General features: G+C 40.5%; 2 protein-coding genes across 2 annotated transcripts; both read right to left on the bottom strand.

Moving 5' to 3' along the window:
• Positions 1-511: 511 nt before the first annotated feature.
• LOC134656331 (sorbitol dehydrogenase-like) lies at positions 512-5354 on the bottom strand. The gene is made up of 8 exons (XM_063511845.1): positions 5225-5354; positions 4976-5009; positions 4377-4510; positions 3340-3530; positions 2749-2933; positions 2215-2393; positions 1593-1714; positions 512-669 (listed from the first exon to the last, which is right to left on the bottom strand). The coding sequence occupies exons 1-8, from the start codon at positions 5294-5296 to the stop codon at positions 519-521; spliced, it is 1068 nt and encodes a 355-aa protein (XP_063367915.1). The 5' UTR covers positions 5297-5354; the 3' UTR covers positions 512-518.
• Positions 5355-7898: 2544 nt separating this feature from the next.
• On the bottom strand, positions 7899-19590 carry LOC134656482 (sorbitol dehydrogenase-like). The gene is made up of 8 exons (XM_063512019.1): positions 19517-19590; positions 17571-17604; positions 17180-17313; positions 12318-12508; positions 11716-11900; positions 10969-11147; positions 10245-10366; positions 7899-8088 (listed from the first exon to the last, which is right to left on the bottom strand). The coding sequence occupies exons 1-8, from the start codon at positions 19568-19570 to the stop codon at positions 7911-7913; spliced, it is 1077 nt and encodes a 358-aa protein (XP_063368089.1). The 5' UTR covers positions 19571-19590; the 3' UTR covers positions 7899-7910.
• Positions 19591-21260: the final 1670 nt, after the last annotated feature.

Genomic DNA, 21260 nt, shown 5'->3' on the forward strand with positions numbered 1-21260 from the left:
AAGGAATCGTTGGCATCGTTACCTGATTAGGGGAAATAAAACTACTTAGTTGATTATGTTGTAATAATTTTTATCATTTAAGCTTAAGTAATGTAAGTATTTGGAATCGTTTAAGTTTCTCATTGCTAGGTTGCTCTGGTAATGTGCGAGCGAGACAGCGATATGTACGTTTATGGCGCTGTCTCGCTTGCGCATTGCGAGTTGTGAGTTATAGCTGGTCAACCAAATCTTGTCAGTAAAAAAAGGCGCGAAATTCAAATTTTCTATGGGACGATATCCCTTCGCGCCTACATTTTTCAAATTTGCCGCCTTTTTCTACTGTCAAGATCTGGTTGACCAAGTTTGTTACACTTATTACTTTTGCGCATGAACTGCAAAGGTCGTTGCGTATCAGCCAGAAACACGTGATGATACTACTGTTAATTGTCTATAGCTACTTAAACGTGTAAAGACAAGGTTCACTACTAAATAGTCACAGTGTTTTACTATTACAATGATCGATAGTTGATATCCCTAGATTACTTTTGCACGTAAACGATGACCTTCATTCCCTCGCCGCTCTGCGCGAGCTGTAGAGCGCGTTGCGTGTCGGCGAGCGGCACGTGGTGTGTGATGAACCTCTTCAGGTCGATGGCGCCGCTCGACACCGCCGATATGGCGGCCGGGTACCTACAAACGATATACAATCATTCTTGTGTTACCTGCTAATGCTTAGTGGATTCGTTTTTTAGGGTACCGTACCCAAAGGGTAAAAACGGGACCCTATTACTAGGACTGCGCTGTCCGTCAGTCCGTCCGTCCGTCCGTCCGTCCGTCTGTCACCAGGCTGTATCTCACGAACCGTGATAGCTAGACAGTTGAAATTTTCACAGATGATGTATTTCTGTTGCCGCTATAACAACAAAAACAGAATAAAATAAAGATTTAAGTGGGGCTCCCATACAACAAACGCGATTTTTGACCGAAGTTAAGCAACGTCGGGCGGGGTCAGTACTTGGATGGGTGACCGTTTTTTTGCTTGTTTTGCTCTATTTTTTGTTGATGGTGCGGAACCCTCCGTGCGCGAGTTCGACTCGCACTTGGCCGGTTTTTTTTTCACTATTATCGACTCGTCGTTGGTATTACCGTACCTATGGGCATGTTCGCCTTAACCTGTTCACTACGCGGTACGCTGGTAGCCGATATCGCGTTACGAACAGAGAATCCGCATAACGATGGTGCTCAGATTCCATTCATTAGCAAGGGATGAGCGTCTTTCTCGTGATTGTACAGCATACTAATGCTAGAGTCGCCTGCATAATTGTGACGTTATCTATGAAAAGGGACCTTATTGTCGATGGCGCTTACGTCATTATTAACGATGCTCCGATAGAAATACAATGCCGCGTGACGCTGTGCGGCGTAAGCGCCATCAACAATAAGGTCCCTTTTCATAGATAATGCCCCAATTATGTTTATATTGTGTGTGATGTATTACTGAACCGCAATTAAAAAGGGATTGAGATAGCTGTCAATCCATATTGATTTAGACGTAAGTGTATGGAAATCTGTTATTTCTATTCCCTTTCTGATCGCGGCATGATAATATTTACGTATTAGCGATCCGATAGGAGCCGCGTATATCCACTTCTCTCAGCATCGTGTTGCTGAGCGGCACTTCGACGCTGGCTCCGCCGATACCCACTATCAGAACCACGCCGCCCGTCGCCGTCACCTACGAAAACAAAACAATGTTGGGTTATGGACTTTCCTTAAAAACAAAAGTATATCTCCAATTCTGTGGCCCTAGTGAAAAAGGGTACAAGTCTCGCGCAGCTTAGGTGTAAGGGCATAAGTGTTACGTGTAATTAACTTACACCCTTCTACACCTGCGCTGCCCGAGACTGTACGTATCCTTTGTGTTGTAACCTTTTTCACTAAGGCCACAGAATTCTTTTTTAAATTTAACGTTATTCTGGTTAGAATCAGCTCTCTCAAAAGAGAAGTGGCTTGGAATACTTTATCGCCTGGAGAGGTAAATGTGTGTTTTATTTATATGCCTATGAAAATAGTCTCTTTAGAATAGCATTTCCTGTGAAAGAGAGGAAAGCGCATGTGTTGACGTTGATACTTGCGACAAATTCAGAGTAGATATTCTTCATCAGGAGAATGTAGCTAATCCTTAAATTCTGCTACATTGAAGTGTACTCTATATATATCAAGATAAAGTCTCACCAGCATAGCAGCTCTCGTGGCAGAAGGAAACGCACACGCGTCGATACTGACGTCAGGACGGCCGCCAAGCAACTCTTCTATTTTATCAGCTGTTTGCTGATCGGAAAAGGAGTTTTCCACCAGTAGAGTGTGGTCCGCGGCCAGTGCTTTAGCCACTTCCAGCCTTTTTGGGGTTACATCTGAAATAAGTTGGGTTTTAAACTATAGTACACTGCAGGGTAACAGTTAGGTGTCTCTAGGATTGGGAGCGAGAATCAACGCCAGCCTTAAGAAATTGGAACAGAAAATAACGCAGTGGACAGAGATGAAAACCGTTAAGAAGAACCCGCTAAGATTGGACTTTCACACAGAAGAAGACTAACAGGGTTCATTACGTGATGGAGACATACGTTAACCTGCCATGAGAATTTTGCTGGCCCGCATAGCTCGCACTGTCTTAACAGCACAGCGCGCCAACAGGCCCGTCGCCAAATATGACGAGTTGTCCGAGCCAGATGGTTGTACAGGTGATCACCAGAATAATCTTTCACTAACCGGTCATGAGGATCTTGCTGGCCCCCATGGCCCGTGCGGCCATAGCACACAGTAAGCCAACAGGCCCGGAGCCGAAGATGGCGACGCGCTGCCCGAGCCGGATGCCGGCGCGGTTGCACGCGTGGATGGCGATCGCTAGCGGCTGCACTGCGGCGCCTTCTTCCATCGACAGGTTTGAGGGCATCCTACCAGAAAATGTCGTAATGAAACCCTGAGTAATCTATCAGGAGCGTTAATCTTACGGGCAGGCAAGCCGACGATAAATTATTTCGAAAGTTCCGTAGTTCATCTGTGAGGGTATTTCGAAAATAAGTATTAAGGGAGTTAATAGCACGGTCGCAGACGTTTCTGCTTCTGCTTGTTAAAAATTAAATTAAGGGTGTCAGCAACAAACTACTCTTTTGACGGTATTAGTTACTTACTGGCGAGGATTGAAATAGCATGATGTTGGATAACGGCCCTGATCAACACCTGACCTGATCAGCTAATATCGGTCTCGTCGATATGCAATTCCACATTCGTAAGTGCCAATGCCTGGCTTATTAGCGACATGATGATTTGATGACGTATATGTAACTACAACTGTCTTACTTGTGACAGTAGTCCGGAAGATGCTTGTAGAACGACGCCAAGTTGCCGTCAGCGCCTAAAGACGAACAGTAGCGCGGCTCAGGACAAAGGTTGTAGCGGCCCGTGCGGCAAAACGTGCAAGCGCGACAAGGCTGCGTCGGTTCGATGGCCACTCTGTCTCCCACGTGTAGGTCACGAACGTTGGCTCCGACCTACACACATCAGTATTATTAGCGGGGTTACCACAAAGGATGTTGCCCGTGCGGCAAAACGTGCAAATACGAGCACGGCAACGATATTTAGGATGACCAACAGGACGGCGTCCCTTTGGTCGACCCAAGTAGGGCCTTTTGGCTGCCCGATCTTCACCCATCCTGTCGAGGTGGCCAAGGCAACGGAGACGATGCCACAAAATAGATACAGTACAGAAGTCAATCACATGTATGTACTTCACTTTTCATACCTACGCTCGGCGGTCGCTCTAGGGTTGTCAACTATGATTTATGCACAAAAAACTATCGTGGTAGTGGCACTCGTATCTAGTAGTGGCCGGGGCGGGGTGCTTACCTACCTACCTAACTGTTCTGTTTGACGTTAAAACGAACCATCGAAATACAAGCAGATACCTACTTACCTCTTTGAAACCACTGGTAGCTTAAAAAACGACAATTCACCGTTTAATGTTGAATTTAAACAACCGTCCACTCAACAGTTATAATAACTTTTTTTTTGTTTCTCCATTATTGCACAAAAAAGTTCACAGACGCGTGTCTCAAGCGGTTGACACTCGCGCTCGCACTGGTCCCAACTCCCAACCGTGTGCGTTGCTCGAGCGCACTTTGTATGTACATTGATTTCTGTACTGTATCTGTTTTGTGACGATGCGGAGTGGAGGCAGATCTCCGTGAGCTCGGCGTCGGCGACAGCTGGCGTGATACCGCTCTGGACCGAGCAAAGTGGCGTGCTCTTGTGTTGGAGGCCAAGACTCATTTTGGGTCATCGGGCCAGCCAAGTAAGTAAGTAGTAGGAGCACGGCATGACTGCTTCAATTACATTACCTTGGCCACAACACCTGCGCCCTCGTGGCCGATGACTATAGGCTCGGTGAGCACGTCCCAGCCACACTTGCCCGTGGACCACAGCTTCACATCGGAGCCGCATACACCCACACACTCCATCTTTATCAGCACCTCTGTAATTACAATTATTTTCTACTTTTACACAGAAAATATTTGTTATCATTGATGTTTGTTATTAGAAGTGCAGAGACCGCTACCGGAGATAAAAAATCTCATTAATATTTTTTTAAGAATATAGAGAAAACCCTTTTTACGTTAGGTTTTAGGTACTTATACTACTGATCTATTATGCTTCAACCATGCTCTAGTCTGGAATATGTACTATGAAGAACTGTTTTAATAAACAAATTGACAAAATCTAGGAATATCAAGTTGTGCTATCAATTCTGTAATTAACAAAATTGCTTCCTTTTTTTTACAGTGGATGTAGGGGATTTTTGAAAATATTTGAATGCAATGCAAGTTATTTTGATTGCATACGAACAGATTTAGTTATTTACATTTTATAATTTACGAATTTTACTCTCTCCCCAATTTGGATATACACACCCTGTATATTTCTAATCCTGTGGACTTACCATTATCATTGATTTCCGGCATCGGCCATTTTTCCTGCAAAATTATAATAAGTTCCATTATAATATAAGACAGCACAAAATAAATATGTACCTACACACTCTATTTGCTCAATTCTTAATTCTGGTGTTTGACTGTGTAAGTAAGTAATTGGTCTATATTTAAATATAAGGTTTTATATAATTGTCTTTAGCGCCCACGAATTTCATAAAACATAATAGGTACTTGTTAAAATATTAACAGGTACTTACAATCCTAACATCATTAGGTCCGTGTAGTATGGCTGCGTAGTTAGCTTCGCTCATGGCTGCACTGTGGTCCATATCAAACAAACACTGTCGAGATGTCGCTTTTATTATATTTAACTGATAAAACAATTGGTATCTCTTATGCAACGCAAACAACCTAATTCCACGCAATCTGTTATGATCTTAGTAGAGTTCCGTTGGTACTATTAGAGATTAAAATGTGTTATTATTATATGTAGGTACATAGTGTGTATTATGTGTATAGTAGGTAGTAGAGCGTACAGAAGGCCCATTCTCTACATAACATTTGACCTATTCACGTTTTGTACTAATTTAATAAGTACAAGGGAAATTATCTGTGTTTGTCGCGTCTTAAACACAATTAATAATTGTGATTAATAACGGATCGTTTGCTAACGCGATTTCTTTTTAGCTGTAAATATAACGCAACGAATTTTAACGACCAAAAAATTAAGTAGGTACCTAATAGTTAATATTGTTACCAACCTATTCTTACGGTAATTATGTATTAACTAATAATTATGGTTATGAGATGAGTCATAATAATAAACGCATTGATGTAGCGCTAGCGCAGCATTGCCGCGAAAATAATAATAATCCAGCCTTTATACGTCCCACTGCTGGGCACAGGCCTCCTCTCATGCGCGAGAGGGCTTGGGCTATAGTCCCCACGCAAGCCCAATGTGGATTGGGGACTTCACATACACCTTTGAATTTCTTCTCAGATGTATGCAGGTTTCCTCACGATGTTTTCTTCACCGAAAAGGTAGTGGTAAATATCAAATGATATTTCGTACATAAGTTCCGAAAAACTCATTGGTACGAGCCAGGATTTGAACCCGCGACCTCCGGATTGAAAGTCGTGTAATGCCATACGATAAATAAATAATAAACAGTCCGAAGGTCGTGTTCGTGGGAAATTAATGCGATGATATTTCTCGACGTGGTAAAAATAGAAACTTCCGTGGGCTTAAATTCAAGGAGTTACCAACCCTATCCTATAACCCGCGCACACGTAATTTTAAAGCTAAAAAGCTGAGTAATTATGTACCGGGACCCTTTGCAACAATGTTTTCTGCTGTTACGTAAGTTTGATAACATTACGTAATAAGTAGGTAGTTATTGTACAGGAATGTTTCATTGATCTTTAAAAACATTTCAGGTTACGTAATTGAGTAAAACTACATTTAGATAACGTTATATTAAAAGGTATACGTACGTAAGCAAAACGTTTTCTATAGGCATCTACTTAAGTAACTAGCGGTGCCCGAGGTTAAGCTAGTATGAAATAGTTAATGTGTGTGGTTTCCCCCTTACGTTAGGCCCGAGTTACACTGGTAAGTTATACTTACGTAAGTAGGGACAAAGCTATTTGTTAGAATGAGATAACGATATTCATCTCTCACTCTGTAGTAAGTATAGCTGTGTCCCTACTTACGTAAGTAAAACTTACAAGTCGATCTTGGGCCTTAGCTTCTGTCCATACCCTTCTACATGTCTCATCAAAATAAAAGTTTCGGCGTAAAAAGGTAGGCAAACACAGAGGTTTATTAATTAAAAGTCACCTGAAAATTTCAATTTGTAATAAAATAATTTATTTCATAGTGTTTCCAGATATCAATCTACGATATTATTTCGCCAACAGCGCTTATAAAATACATAAGTACCTATGTACAACATTCTTACTTCTAAGTACTTCTAACATTTACAATTTTATGAATGGGTTAAGCGCCACTTCAGAAGAAGTAGTGTGTTTGTATTTTGTAGCAGTAGCACGATTAAATTTTGTTATTTGTCCGTAGCTTTAATAAATAATTATGCATTATTTACAACAAAGCAAGATTTAAAATATAACCCTGTAAACGCAAAACTTAGACAAATTCATTTACCAAATTCATGATTTTCACGAAATTTCATTTTTTTAAACTTAACGCTCCTTCTGAATTAGAATAGAACATTTGTATTCATTCAAATATAATATTTAGAGGACATAAATGGTCGGTAAGTATCGGAACCAGAGGCAAAGAGTTATTAACCCCTCGTATGCTTAGACACGGATCCGTGCTTGGGAATTTTAATGTATTGTTGTAAATGTCAAGGTCACTTTTTCAATGATCTAATTTGACAGGCAGCATACGAGGGGTTAACAGTAGTTTAGGTGTAAAGTCTAAGGAAAATTCGTGCGTCGAATTTGACTATTTGACAGCCTGACGTAGATCATAGATGTCACTGTAGTGTAGGGCCCCGTATATTATACGGTACGATAACTTTGGCTATAAGTTGACGCAAAGATTAAAAGAAGAATAGATGGACTAGTTAGTTCACTTGTCATTGTTGTCTTACAAGACACGATTATTCCCTACACTTCTCTTTTACAATCAACTTTTGTACATACACTTCTTTCAATCAATATTAGCTCATTAGGAATCAAATTATATGGACGTCCTGCCATCTTGAACGCCAAACGGCGCGTCCATTTGCCGTGCCACTGACGCCACGGGGGTAAAATTTAGTTTTGTGAATAAATAATGCCAACCTAAAAGTGGGGTGTTTTTAAGTAGATTTTCATCAAAAAACGATCGACGTCACATGCTGTCTTTGGCGTCGTTGTCACGATTTTACGTTGACGTCATATGCCGTCTGTGGCGTTCAAAAGGTTAAAAAAAAATTAGAATTTGTGCGGGTTGTTGGTGTCCCTGGGCTGCACGTGTATCATGACCTTGATGCCGGCGCCCTGGCGCGAGGTCTCGTAGGCCTCTAGGGTCTCCTCTAACGAGAAGTGGTGTGTCACTAGCGGCTTCACGTTGATCTTGCCGCTCGCCACCATTGCTAGCGCGATGGGGTACCTGATTCATAATAATAGTATTAAGTGTTTTCATAGGTCGGCAAGAGTAGGTAAGGGTTCAGGCACGTCAAAGATCCTTTCATGACATGTCGGTACTTAATCGGGGCAAAGGGTAAAATGAAGTATTTTTTACTGACTGGCGCGGATCTGAGGGAGCAGGGCGCATCGTTTTAGGGCGTCCGCTAGCTGGTGCGGTTGAGTAGGTTAACGAAAAATAGTACGAGCGTAGCTAACTGGCGCGGACGCGTCCGACGGATTTTATCTACAATAGATTTTACGCCCGCGAAGTGCATCCGCACACGCTAGTGGACGCCCTTAGATGCGTTACAAATTATACAAGTCGGGAAAGAAATTACGTAAACGCTCAAGTAGAAAAGTTAAGAAAACAAGGTTAACCTTGTTTCTGTCTGCATTAACTTGAGACAATGCAGATAGTTTTACAGAGCATACTAATTATGCCTCTAAAGTCTATTTTTTTATTCGGTAGACTGAAATGACAGTTAATAGTATGGAATGACATTTCATGTTCATACTATTAACTGTCATTTCATTTTTCATGAACATGAAATGTCATTCCATACTATTAACTGTCATTTCAGTCTACCGAATAAAAAAATAGACTTTAGGTACAGCCAGCAATACTATTAGCTTAGAGTCTGACCAGCGAGTCATGGCACAAAAAAAACGCGGGAAATTCAATAAAAACCGCACTTGGCAATAAAATTACTATGAAATTAAATGACAGCTTGAAACTGACAGCTTATTTGATAGGAAAAAAGTTATATAAAGAATTTAAAAAAATAGCCTGTGACACGACTCGCTGGTCAGACTCTAGCACCCCTGCATACATTTCTATATGTACACATCAGGAGCCAATCCGACGGCATCGACATTCAAATGGCAACTGTGGCCGGAGAAGGCTGATTGTGTAGATAGTAGATGATGCCAGCCCATCGACACCCCATACTATGATAACTTAGGAACGTACTTGTTACCAACGTTGAGGCATAGTAAATAATCTTATCGAATTAAAATGGCTGCTGTTGCATTTTGGTAACACATACCATACTTGCTTTCAAACATAGACGTATTATACCTACTTTTCTTTAGGTTGGTATGATCGGTAAAACGTCTACCGTCATTCTAAATTGTGGTGAAAGCGGTTATGTTACGTGTTTATTTTTGTGTTTAGACCAAATAACTTTAGCTTTTATTTAAATGGGGGGCAAATCTTTAAGAAAATGTGAAGTTTGTGGGGTCAGGCGTGTAAGGAAACTTACTTCTGATATATTTTTAGCAAGATTTCCTCTTGATTCGAACAGGTCGGTAAACTGATGTTTTTGTGCGATATTTTCATTTTGAGTCGTTCCCAGATACTAATTTAATTAGTTTGGAGTAGTTTTTATCGTTTACCATCCTTGATTAAAACGAAAACATTCTGTGAATAGATTCTTCTTGTAAAAACTAGGTAACCTAAGACACGAATAGTGTGCGAACAACTTATCGATAATCCCTTTATTTCAGATATCGACTATGGGTAAAGGTAACAGGTAATGAGGATTTGGAATATTTACCTATACAAAAGCTGAATGAAACTCCAACCTCTGAATATCTACAAGTGAATGAGCCTGACAGCTTTTTCCCTTTGTGGGAAGTTGGAGTTCACAGCCTTCACAGGCAAGACTCAGTGTTTGCAGGAGTGCTCTAAAAGTAGATTGTAGCTTTAGTTACGTTCATAAGCGTATTGTAATATGCCTACGTAAATATAAAACTATCTGTATCTTATCTTTATTATGTAAAATAAAATTATTTTTATATTTTGCATTTATTTTATTAATCCACCTGATTTTCAATATTTACTTTTACAGTAGTACAGTACAACAGCACGTATCGCACATTTATCGATATCGATAAACAGTAGGTACCGGAAGTGTCGAGCCCTAGCGTTGTTTTTTTTTGTGTTGGCAGTATTGACATGTATTTGGTGTGTTGGCACAATGTACGTTCTTAATTCGGTTTAAGGCTTGTTCGAGAGTGCCGACTCTTAAAACGTAGTGATTTAATACTCTGGATGATGCCATCGACACAGTTAAACGATCATTCGTAAACCTTATGGTAACGAAATAAGATCGATCATTGTGTTTTATCAGTACTCACTCGTTAACGTAGCGGAAGATGCCCCGAATGTCAACCTCGCGGCTCATGGCGCCCGCCAGGGGCACGGTGAGCTCCGGGCTGCCCATTCCAACCAGCACTGCGGTTCCGCCTGACTTGGTCGCCTGGAATGGGCATTTTATATTAGAAAAAAAATCGGCCAAGTGCGAGTCGGACTCGCGATCCAAGGGTTTCGTACATTAAGTCCGACTCACGCTTGACTGCACATTTCTAATAGGTTTTCTGCCATCTATAGGTAAAGAACTATTTTGTGTATTTTTTTCAAAATTTCAGGTAGACGTCCCTGATGTAGACGCACGAGTGATCCTATAAGGGTTCCGTTTTTTTCCTTTTGCGGCACGGAACCCTAAAAACATTAAATTTAAATCACAACATACCAGAACTACACATCTATCTTCATTTCACCGCCTTGGGCCAAAGGAGGAAGCTTGCCACAATTTTTATCCCACCCGCATTTCCCATGATTTTTCCGATGCATGTGGTCCACCAACCCCCACCTCCTCATCGCGGATTACTGACTTGTCCTTCCATTTTCTATCTCTGTTCCGCTCGCTTTGTCCGCGTATATCCTGCCCCATTTTCTTACTCATTTAGCTAGCCGCACGGGGAGCTTTGCGCCGCTCGAATTTTTCGCGCTGGCTTGTCCTTCCATCCTCCATCTCTATCTCACCCACTCTGTCGTGTAACTCCTGCCCCGTTTACTCACCAGCATGGCAAGCCGCACGGTGGACTGCGCGCCGCTCGCATCAATGCTGAAGTCTGGGTGCTCGCCCAACAGCTGGTGAGTGCGGGCCACTAAGTCCGCTTCGTTGTCGTCGCGGGTGACCAGCATGGTCGCGTCAGCACCCATCTTCTTGGCAAAGTCCAGACGGGATTGGAGGATGTCTGAAATAGGGAAACAGGAATGAAGCATCCGTAATATGTAGTAGAAATTACTGCCATCATTATTATCACGCATTAGTGAAAGCCAACGCTACGGATTGTCAAGACATTATTCTAAGCGGCTCACTTCAGAGGATTTTTTTTTACAGGGCTAACTTGGATGTAGGTTTTAGGCATTTATTTTATGGCTTACGGACACAGTTTTAGCTAATTCTGCGAGCCATATAATTAGTGGTAGGACCAGATGCACTTATCACGAGTAAGTACCTGTTAATCGCCTGTAGCCATTTCAAATGAGTACCAAGGTGGTACCGAACGCAAGTATGACGATCCAGCCTAAGTATTGTTGTATGCCAAATACCTTAGCAATGTGACCACTCCACAGAGCCTTTACTAGTAGCAGCTACCTGTGATGAGCATCCTGCTAGCGCCGAACGCATTAGCAGCCAACATGACGGCCTATACATAGGTCTCGCGCCTAGAACAAGCACGGCGGAGCCTCCAGTGACGCCGGCGCGGCGCACGCGTGATGGTTGCATGGATACCCACTAGCTCTACTACCAGCACTCACCTGTAATGAGAACTTTGCTGGCACCGAAAGCCTTAGCAGCTAACATGACGACCAGGCCAATAGGTCCCGCGCCTAGAACGAGCACGGTGGAGCCTCCAGTGACGCCGGCGCGGCGGCACGCGTGGATACCCACTGAGAGGGGCTCTAGTAAAGCGCCCTCTTCCATTGACACGTGGTCAGGTAATCTGAGGAAGAAATAGAATAATAATTAGGTAATTACTATAACGTCGACCAATAAAAAAGCAGCCATCAGAGAAGAATGACACGCATCAGAAGCAGAAGATTTGTATATCGAGAGTATGAGTAGCTAGATGGCTACTGTACCTACTCTCTAAACATAAGACTTGTTCTAACAGCAACATTTAACTGGCCATTGTTCAGCGTAGCTATATGTCTCCGCAATACGGTTTAAATGTCAGCTAATAGTGTTAACAATGGTATACGCTAAAATCGGTTACAAGCTCCACGCTCACGTCTGCAATTTACTACAACCGTATACTAACTCAGTGTGCGCTACAAGCGTACAAAGTCATGAATGTCGTTGGCGTTTGACGTTCCGAGGTCGTCCGTAGGCCGAGAGTATTACGATACAATATACTCACTTGTAGCAGAAGTCGGCGGCGTGCTTGTAGTAGCGCGCGAGATTGCCGTGGCAGGGTGGAGTGGCGCAAAAGATGATGTCGGGGCAGAGGTGGTAGCGGCCCGACTTGCAGAACTCGCAGTAGCGGCACGGCACGCCCGGCTCGATCGCCACGCGGTCGCCTGGCACCAGGTTCTTCACTTTGGCACCAACCTGCAATTGCGTTTGAAGGCTGTTAGGAATTATTAAAACTGTTACTGATACTGTAAAAATACTCTTAAGAGAAGACCGCACCTTATAATTCGATTATAATTATGTCTACACAGCAAAGGACGGAGTCGTTTGATGTGTTGAGTTCATAAAGTAGGTAGATTAGAGTTTATGCGGAAAGAGAAGAGTCGTATTTTGTATTGGTTCCCATACATTTCACGACTCTTCTCTTTCCGCACAGACTTTATTCAATAATTTAATAAATCCGACAAAACTAGTTTAATTTTTTAATGAAATCCTTTCACGAGTTCTAATGATAGGTATCTAAGTAGTAGTAGTAGGTAGTAAGTAGTAAGATAGTAGCTAAGATAACTTTCTATTAAAACCCCCGCACTCAAATCGGTTCATTAGCTTGGGAGCGATCATACCACAGACACACAATCACTTATAATACCTACTACCTACTCCTCTTTTTGTGTATGGGGTTCAAAATCATTAATTACATTTAATATCATAGGTAAATATTTCATATCACGCTATGAGACCATAAAGATACGGGTGACCTAAACTGATCCCATCAATAAGCTAATATTAATTTATCATCCGACATTCGATAAATCGCCGTATCACGCGATATCTAGAGCCAGTTGTTTGTCAGCTCAGCTGAAGCCACTTTAGCCACTTTCCGATATCCATAGAATTTTCATTCTACACTACGCACAGTATATCATAAACCCTCTCTATGATGCGGTCAAAACCCGCAAATTACGGCCATAAAGACAAACTGTTTCCAAAAAAATATTCTCTGTGAGAATGTTATTATTGCGTTATATTAAAGTCGATATCGATTTAATAATGGCATTCAAATTTGGAAAATCACTGAGAAACAAAGATTCAAAGTTCAAAGTGTCTCTAAAAAACAAAAGGTTCAATGTCAAATACAAACAGTTATGCCGCGCCGCAATGGCGTGGCGGTCGTAAAATGTGGTTATTCTTGAACCAGGTGTTAAGCTCTCTATGATGATAGGCTGACCTAACTGATGTGATGTGACACTTCTTGAGTATCACATCAGTGTGACTCAGCATAATTAACTGTGATTAAATTATGAATATTTTTGTCTAGGTAGGTAACACTTATCCAGCTTTATTGCATCATTATCTTAATGTTACACCTTTCAGCGATTACCTACGCTATGTAGGCATTATGTAATTTACATGTGACAAACGTGCAAGATATTGCAGTATATGCAGTAATAAAACCGATATTGCAGTATTAAGATAAACCCGCAATAATTGTACTTTAGTTATTCAATAAATTGCATTACATAAGTGTAGGACTTTTTTTAAAGTAGGTAGGTAGTTTAGGTTTCAAAACCAATTAAGTAACATTTTAAAACATGTTTACTTACATTTATACCGAATATTTTACTCTAAGTTATATATCGTAATAGACTTTCATTTGCGGCTACTAAGATTTAAGTCTACGTCATTTCAGTAAAATGAACTGTATCAGATTAGGGTTTTGTCCAGTTTTTGGCTATACAATACAGTAGTTACATTGCGAATGCGAATTATCAGCATCCGGGTTTTAGTGCCAAATTTTATTTTTACATTTTCCGTAAGACGATATGACATTTTCGTAGGTAATTTATATGCATGTTTACGTTCAAAACATCGTGCAGAAGGAAACCAACTATTTTAGATCGTAGAATTGTATACCTAATTTATTCGAGCTACTGACGTATGTGCGCGGGTGTGTCCAGCGGTAGTCGTGTGTGTATCTAATAGAAAAATGCCGTAACTCACAATAGAAACACATTCTAATTTCAATTTAAATACTGTGACATATTAGAACTCAGAATTCGTCGTTTGGATGTAAGCTTTGTTTTTATGATCACACACCTCCAATATGAAAAACAAGTTTGATATATGTATATACTACCTACGATATGCATACCTGCTCGTATTAAAGAGGCACTAATTTAACAAACTGACGGAGTCTATTATGAATGATAAACGTGCTTATAACGCGCTTTTTTTTTATAGGTTCAACGTTTTCAACTTATTTATATGTAAATTAGAATAGAATATGAATAGAAAGTCATTTATTCGATAAAGCACACATACACAGAACAAAAAGATGAAAAACAAAGAAAAAGAAAAGGATAACAATACCAATGCAAAGACAGCAGAGATAAATTATAGTCCGTCAACCAAATCTTGTCAGTAGCAATGTAAAGCAAACTAAAGTAGGGCAACACTCAAAGAGCAGTATTGCGCTAAGAAAAGCAGCAATGTACATCGAACCAAAAGATTTTTTTTTCCGCTGAGCGCGCCCTGCGTACGTCAATTCAAATTGTCACTCGCGGTTTATTGAAAAGAATTGAAACATGGACGGACAATTTAAAAGCGATGTTAAAACAATGTTAATCAAAATGATGAACAAATTTGAAGATATTAAAAACAACTCCCTATCAGTGCTTATATTCTCTTTGTTCCCTATCTATGTATCCCTATCTATAATATGCCACTTGTTAATGTAAATTAGTGTACTGTTCTGGATGAATATGACATACCTGTGTAATTTTTTTGATTGGTATATATTGTACAATATACATATTAAAAATAAAACAACTGATATTTGGGTGTTTATTTAATTTAAAGGTAAATAACATAAGGGTCACTTTTCGACTTGGTTGCGTTGTACACGTACATAAACCGCCATAGGTAAGTATTGTCTGAAGAGATACTACCTACTACGAACGCCTTATATTGGGCAAGATTTAATCCTGCAACAAACATGTATGGATTAGGTAGATATTGCGAAAGAACGGCGATATAATCAAGGCTCTTAATACTGTTTAAAAGGTTTACCTTTGTAAATAGTCACAACTGATTGCTGAAAATATTAGACATGTAGGTCTATGGACGGTTTCCAGGGCACAATTTATGGTCTTGTTGGATAGATTTAGACATACGTTTTAATTTTATTTATGCCTTTTAACCCTAAAACAAAAAAACTGAACATAATCTTAAAAGTTCGAAAGAGTTCTTCCAGTACTTCTCATAGGTAACCTCAATTTTTAGTAATGTTTACCATCAACGAGCATGATTGTACATTGTAGGCCCCTTAGCTATGCTTATTCTTATTTAATGTATTGGTATTTAATGGTGACAGCAGAAATATCTCTTGAAACAGAAACGATTCAGAATGAAAACCAAATGAAAACAAATCAAATAAGGTGACGGCTGTCATTCACGATTCACATTCCACAGATAAAACACAGATGACACGCGTTTTGGAATTATTTGAACACAGTGTTGCTAACCCGCGATTTTTCAAATTTGCCGCCTTTTACTACTGACAAGATTTGGTTGACGGACTTTATATACACACAGACAGAAAAATAAATCACACTTGAGTCCAGCAATGTGTGCAGTAAGGAAAAGGCTTTGGCTCAGCATATTGTCACAATTTGCAAACGAGGCAAAATTGCAAGGCTGTTTATTCTGCCAAGGCCTGAGGGAGTGACTAAATATAAACTACACATAATAAAAATAAAATAATAAATACATAGATAAGTAAAGTGCAATCAATAAATAGTAAATATTCGTGATACCTACATATAACATTTTTATTGGACGTTAACTCTGCGGATAAAATATAGCGTGTTTTTTTTTCATGTGTTGTGTTACCGCGTTTGTAAAATCGGCATAAAATATATATTGGTTGATACAATATCTACAGAAAGATATTTGAGCAAATATGCTACACGTACTTACAATAAGAAAAAAAGAGAAAGAAAAAGAAAAATTACTTAAGTGGGGCGGATTCAATTTGGGTGTCCAAAAGTATTTGACGCAGTTTCCTTTTAAAACTAAATTTGGAACCGCAGTTTCTAATCGGAGGCGGCAAATCGTTCCAGCACTTGGTAGCCTGGAACCGAAAGCTGCCACGAAATGCAGCACATTTATATTTTGGGGGAATGAAATTAATGTTGTCTGTAAGCTGGTTTGGCAGTAATTTTGTAATAGTAGTATTAACAGAAAGGGATAACTTCCTCAGAGTCTCCCCAGATATATTGACGCGCATTCGGCTAAAGCCGATAGGAAAAAGCTTTATGTCCGCGTAATAAGAGCGAAAAAGCCGTCGACGCGTCTGCAGGCGCCGGCCGATGGGAGCCGAGTCGAACGACGACTTTTCAGCTCTTATTGCGCAGATTTCAAGCTTTTTCCTCTCTGATTTTGGCGATTCCGCGTCGACATATGTGGGGGAACCCTAAAGCGGTTATTAGATCTCTACGGTCGCCGGGTACTTTCGAAAGCGTCTCCGGGTGCTACCACAGTAATTAGCATTAACAGCAGTTTTCCGTTTCACGTAATATCAGAGGGCCTACCGCGAACCACGTTCGACGTGTTGCCTCCCTGTCACACTTACGTACGAATTTACAAGTGCGACAGAGAGGCAACACGTCGAACGTGGTTCGCGGTAGGCCCTCTGGACTATTCAGGACACCGTTACCAATTTAAGGTACCTACTTTAAAATAAAAACAACTCTACTTCCACAATCGACGGGTGTCGCTGTCGCAGTCCATTGCGTACACCCGCGTGCGTGTGCGTGCGTAGTAGCACTAGCACATCTGATCTGAGATTAATGTAAGATGTGTGGTTACCTTGGCAACGACGCCAGACGCCTCATGACCCATGATCATGGGCTCCTTGAGCACGAAGTGACCGCAGGCGCCGCTCTGCCAGTAGTGCACGTCGGACCCGCAGATACCCACGCTGTCCATGCGCAGAAGTACCTCTGAAATGGATTCATGTAACACATTTGACACAGGCCCTTATTACCTTATAGCACGCAGCTTAAATGCTGTCTTCTGTATGGAGGTCATTTAATCTTCTATCTGGATTCGTGATTGCGCCGAAACAATTTTTTTAGCTTTACCTCTACTCCGGCAAGTCCCGCAATGGAAGAATGCGGAGAGGAAAGAAAAGTTTTTTAGGATGCCCTTTGGGCTAAGGGGATTTAAGGACACAAACTTATTTAGTACTAAAACTTACCATCATCGTTGATCTCAGGGATCGGGGTTTGCTCCTGCAAAGAAAAACAAGATTACTTCACAATATTTTAACAGACATCAAATCAAGGTTTCTTTCACAAACTTATTTAGTAACAAAACGGGACTTTGTAATAGAGATTAGCAGATTTTATTATTTACCTACGTGATGCTTTGTTAATTATTTGTTACGTAAGTGGTAACTAAGTTCATCATTGCCTGTTATGCTAAGAATGCCGCCAAGCAATTGTCTTCAAGGTCGATAGCTCCGTTTCAATATTTAAATTGCAATGAATTGATCTAAAAGTGTAAATAGTAGGGATGTACCGACTAGTCGGGAAAGCCGACTATCCGGCCACATTTGTAGTCGGCGATTAGTCGGCGACTAGTCGGCAAAAAAGGCCGATTAGTCGGCCTATTATTAATTACAGAAAGCAGGACATTAATAAAATAAAACGCCAATATTAATCAAATATTACATGCCCATTCTACTTAAATACGTATTTAGGGTACAAAATGTGCTTGTGTTCATATTAAATTAATGTATAGGTTCTACATATACTTGATCAATCAGATCTTGTCAGTAGAAAAAGGCGGCAAATTTGAAAAATGTAGGCGTGAAGGGATATCGTCCCATAGAAAATTTGAATTTCGCGCCTTTTTTTACTGACAAGATTTGCTTGACCATCTATATGTAGAATTGTAGATGTATCGTCGCAGTAGCACGGAACATCTTTCAGTTGATATTGAAAGCGCGACGACGCAAGGAGCAAAAAAAAATTTTTTCTAATGCAACCGAACTTGAATAAAGCTACCTACCACAGTTGCCTTTACGAATGTAATCTTTATCGGGAAGTAACGATTATGAACTCGGCCGACTAGCCGACTAGTCGGCCATCCGAGCGCCGATTAGTTTGCTAGTCGGCCAAAACCATAGTCGGTACATCACTAGTCAATAGACAAAGTATAATTATAGTCACACTGTCACAAGTAAGGGTAAATGACTATATTATAAAGTGCTATAGTATAGTTAATTATCTTTTTAAGAATGATAATATATAATTATGTATGACGATAATAAGATTAAAGTATTTGTAATTAAGTGGATCATTATCAGTGAAGGATTAAAAAAATAATAAATAATATATAGGTAGGTATACCTACCTACCTATATATTATTTATTATTTTTCACACCAAATACATGCTACTATTAGGTAATAATTATGCTACACAAGTGCCTAAGATGTAAATATTTGTATCTACAAACGTGAAGGTAAGTATGTAAATAGTTTCCTAAATATAAATATGCTTTTATGACCGATAAACTAATACCGCACTGGTTCAGGATTATTTTTACGGCAGCGGCGACGTTGACATATTATATACTTATTACATAAATATATAGATATAATTTATCGGTATTCATACGATACTCACATAAATGGATCAATTAACATAAACATTAGGTATATTTAAGTAAATATCAACAGGAATATTAGATTAGCATTCGTTTCAATATACCTAACAGAAAGGACCGGCTTTTTGCCGGCCCGATAAGAAATCGCTGTAATTTATGATAATTAATTAATTTCAATTGTACCTACGCTATAGGTAACCTATCCTGACAAGTTTTACCAATAATTCTCTCTGTATGTATACAATGGATTATGGATAAGTAAAGATTGACAGGGGTAAACAAACTGAATGGTTATACTAGTCGGTCTGCACATTACGTCAATCTTGGCAAACATATCGATCGCTAACCGGGCAACAACACGTTTCTAATAATAACCTTTTAACCCGCGATTAACGGACGATTTATAATAAAGATAGACGATATTAGTGTATAATAAAATTACTATTTACGTCAACGATAAACCGCATATGGCGTCTAACTTAACTTTAGCTAGTAGAAATGATTCAAAAAAGAAATGTGATAGGTAACTTACCAATCGGAGGTCTTTCGGCTGGTGTAAGACGGCAGTGAGGTTATCTCCGGACATGGCGTGTGGTTTCTGCGGTGGTCACTACACAACTGGAGGTCTGATTTGAGGAGGTGTGTCTACAGATTGTCAACACGAACCGTACCTAATCACATAATACTACTATACCCTCTAGTTAGAGTTACATTACAGGGTCAATGCGAGTATTGGATTAATGGTGGCAGGGGAAGCGCAATGTATTGGAGGTTAAGGTCAGTTGTCGATGCCGGCCGGCGGATTACATTGCGGGCGGTTGGTCTAAGTGATAACATGATAAGGATATAATAACTACGCGATATATTGATGTTTGATTTTCTCATACGGTACATTCCACTGTCAAAATACCTAAAATGGCATCTATTCATACATAGCTGATTTTACTCCCGAGCACAAACTCGCACCAATTCGCACGAAGCGCTTTGCTTCCTCTTATGCGCACTGCCAAGGAATGGAATTCTTGCCGGCGTCTATATTTCAAATCAAGGGTGAACACTTGAACAGGCACCTTCGGGCAGGCTCGCTCCATCGTAGGCTACGTCTTCGCCTCGGCTAGTCTGTGGCCATGAGTAAGCCCATTTATAATAATAAAAAAAACTACTAAGGCTGCGGTCGTACTGCAGACGCCGCACGCAGCCGACAACGTCACGTCGCACGCAGCGTCTGAATGGTGTTGGCGGGGGGGACGCCGCACGCAGCGAGCGAAAACGACCACTCCCGAGCATTCTCGAACACACCATTCAGACGCTGCGTGCGACGTGACGTTGTCGGCTGCGTGCGGCGTCTGCAGTACGACCGCAGCCTAAGAAGATACTACGTATCTCCCGAGGGAGTGATTTTTTTATATGATTAAATTGATTAAACCATGCGAACTGCGCTGCGGTAGGTAAGGATTTTAATAGTTAGTTTTTTGAAATATTTTTATATTACATCACATCATATCATCTTGTCTAGGTCTTTGTATTCATGCCTCGCGCCAAATATTTATAACCGACATTTACTATATTAACTTATTTTTATTTTGGCGTGAATTGTATTTGATTTCTCCCAATTACGTTCAAGACACGTCAGCAAAACGCATATGAGGTAGCCTTTATTCACAGGCCTTTTGTGAATTGGCCCACGCGGCTAGCTAGCCAGCTGCCACACACGTTTACGCGCACACGTTTTTCTATCAATTGACATTTTTTGCGAGCGCGCCTGGCGCTTTTCTGAATGTTATTGTAAAATTTACTCTACAGCTAGGCATACCTATACCTAATGTTGTTTTTTCGATAAAAGTTTAGGTAGGTATGTCAGTAACGTATTCTTGATGAGTAGGTAGTAATGGCCCGGCGTTTTTTCATATCGTTTATCTTACAGACTACGATAATTGTGATATTGTCCCCACCGGGCACAGATGGGAATAAATACCTATCATGTGTTATCAATGTTATCATATTCCATATTCCCACGTACGTGGGGCGGGGACAAATGGGAATACACCGAATAGACCTACCGCCGCGTCGCTGTGACCGAAATCAGTTAGGCCAGGGGCCTATTTTATAAACATTAGATATTCACATATTTATTATTTACAAACTTCCAACACATCTTCAAGACTGTTTACTCTGATTTCATTTAGTCGAGATAATGAACTAGGTACTCAATGTCAAGCTAAGTAAGCTAATTTATTCAAATGATAACGCGTAGTGTAAGTGAAGCGGTATTTTCC

Source organism: Cydia amplana, chromosome 18 (genome assembly GCF_948474715.1).
Source record: "Cydia amplana chromosome 18, ilCydAmpl1.1, whole genome shotgun sequence".
NCBI lineage: Eukaryota > Metazoa > Arthropoda > Insecta > Lepidoptera > Tortricidae > Cydia > Cydia amplana.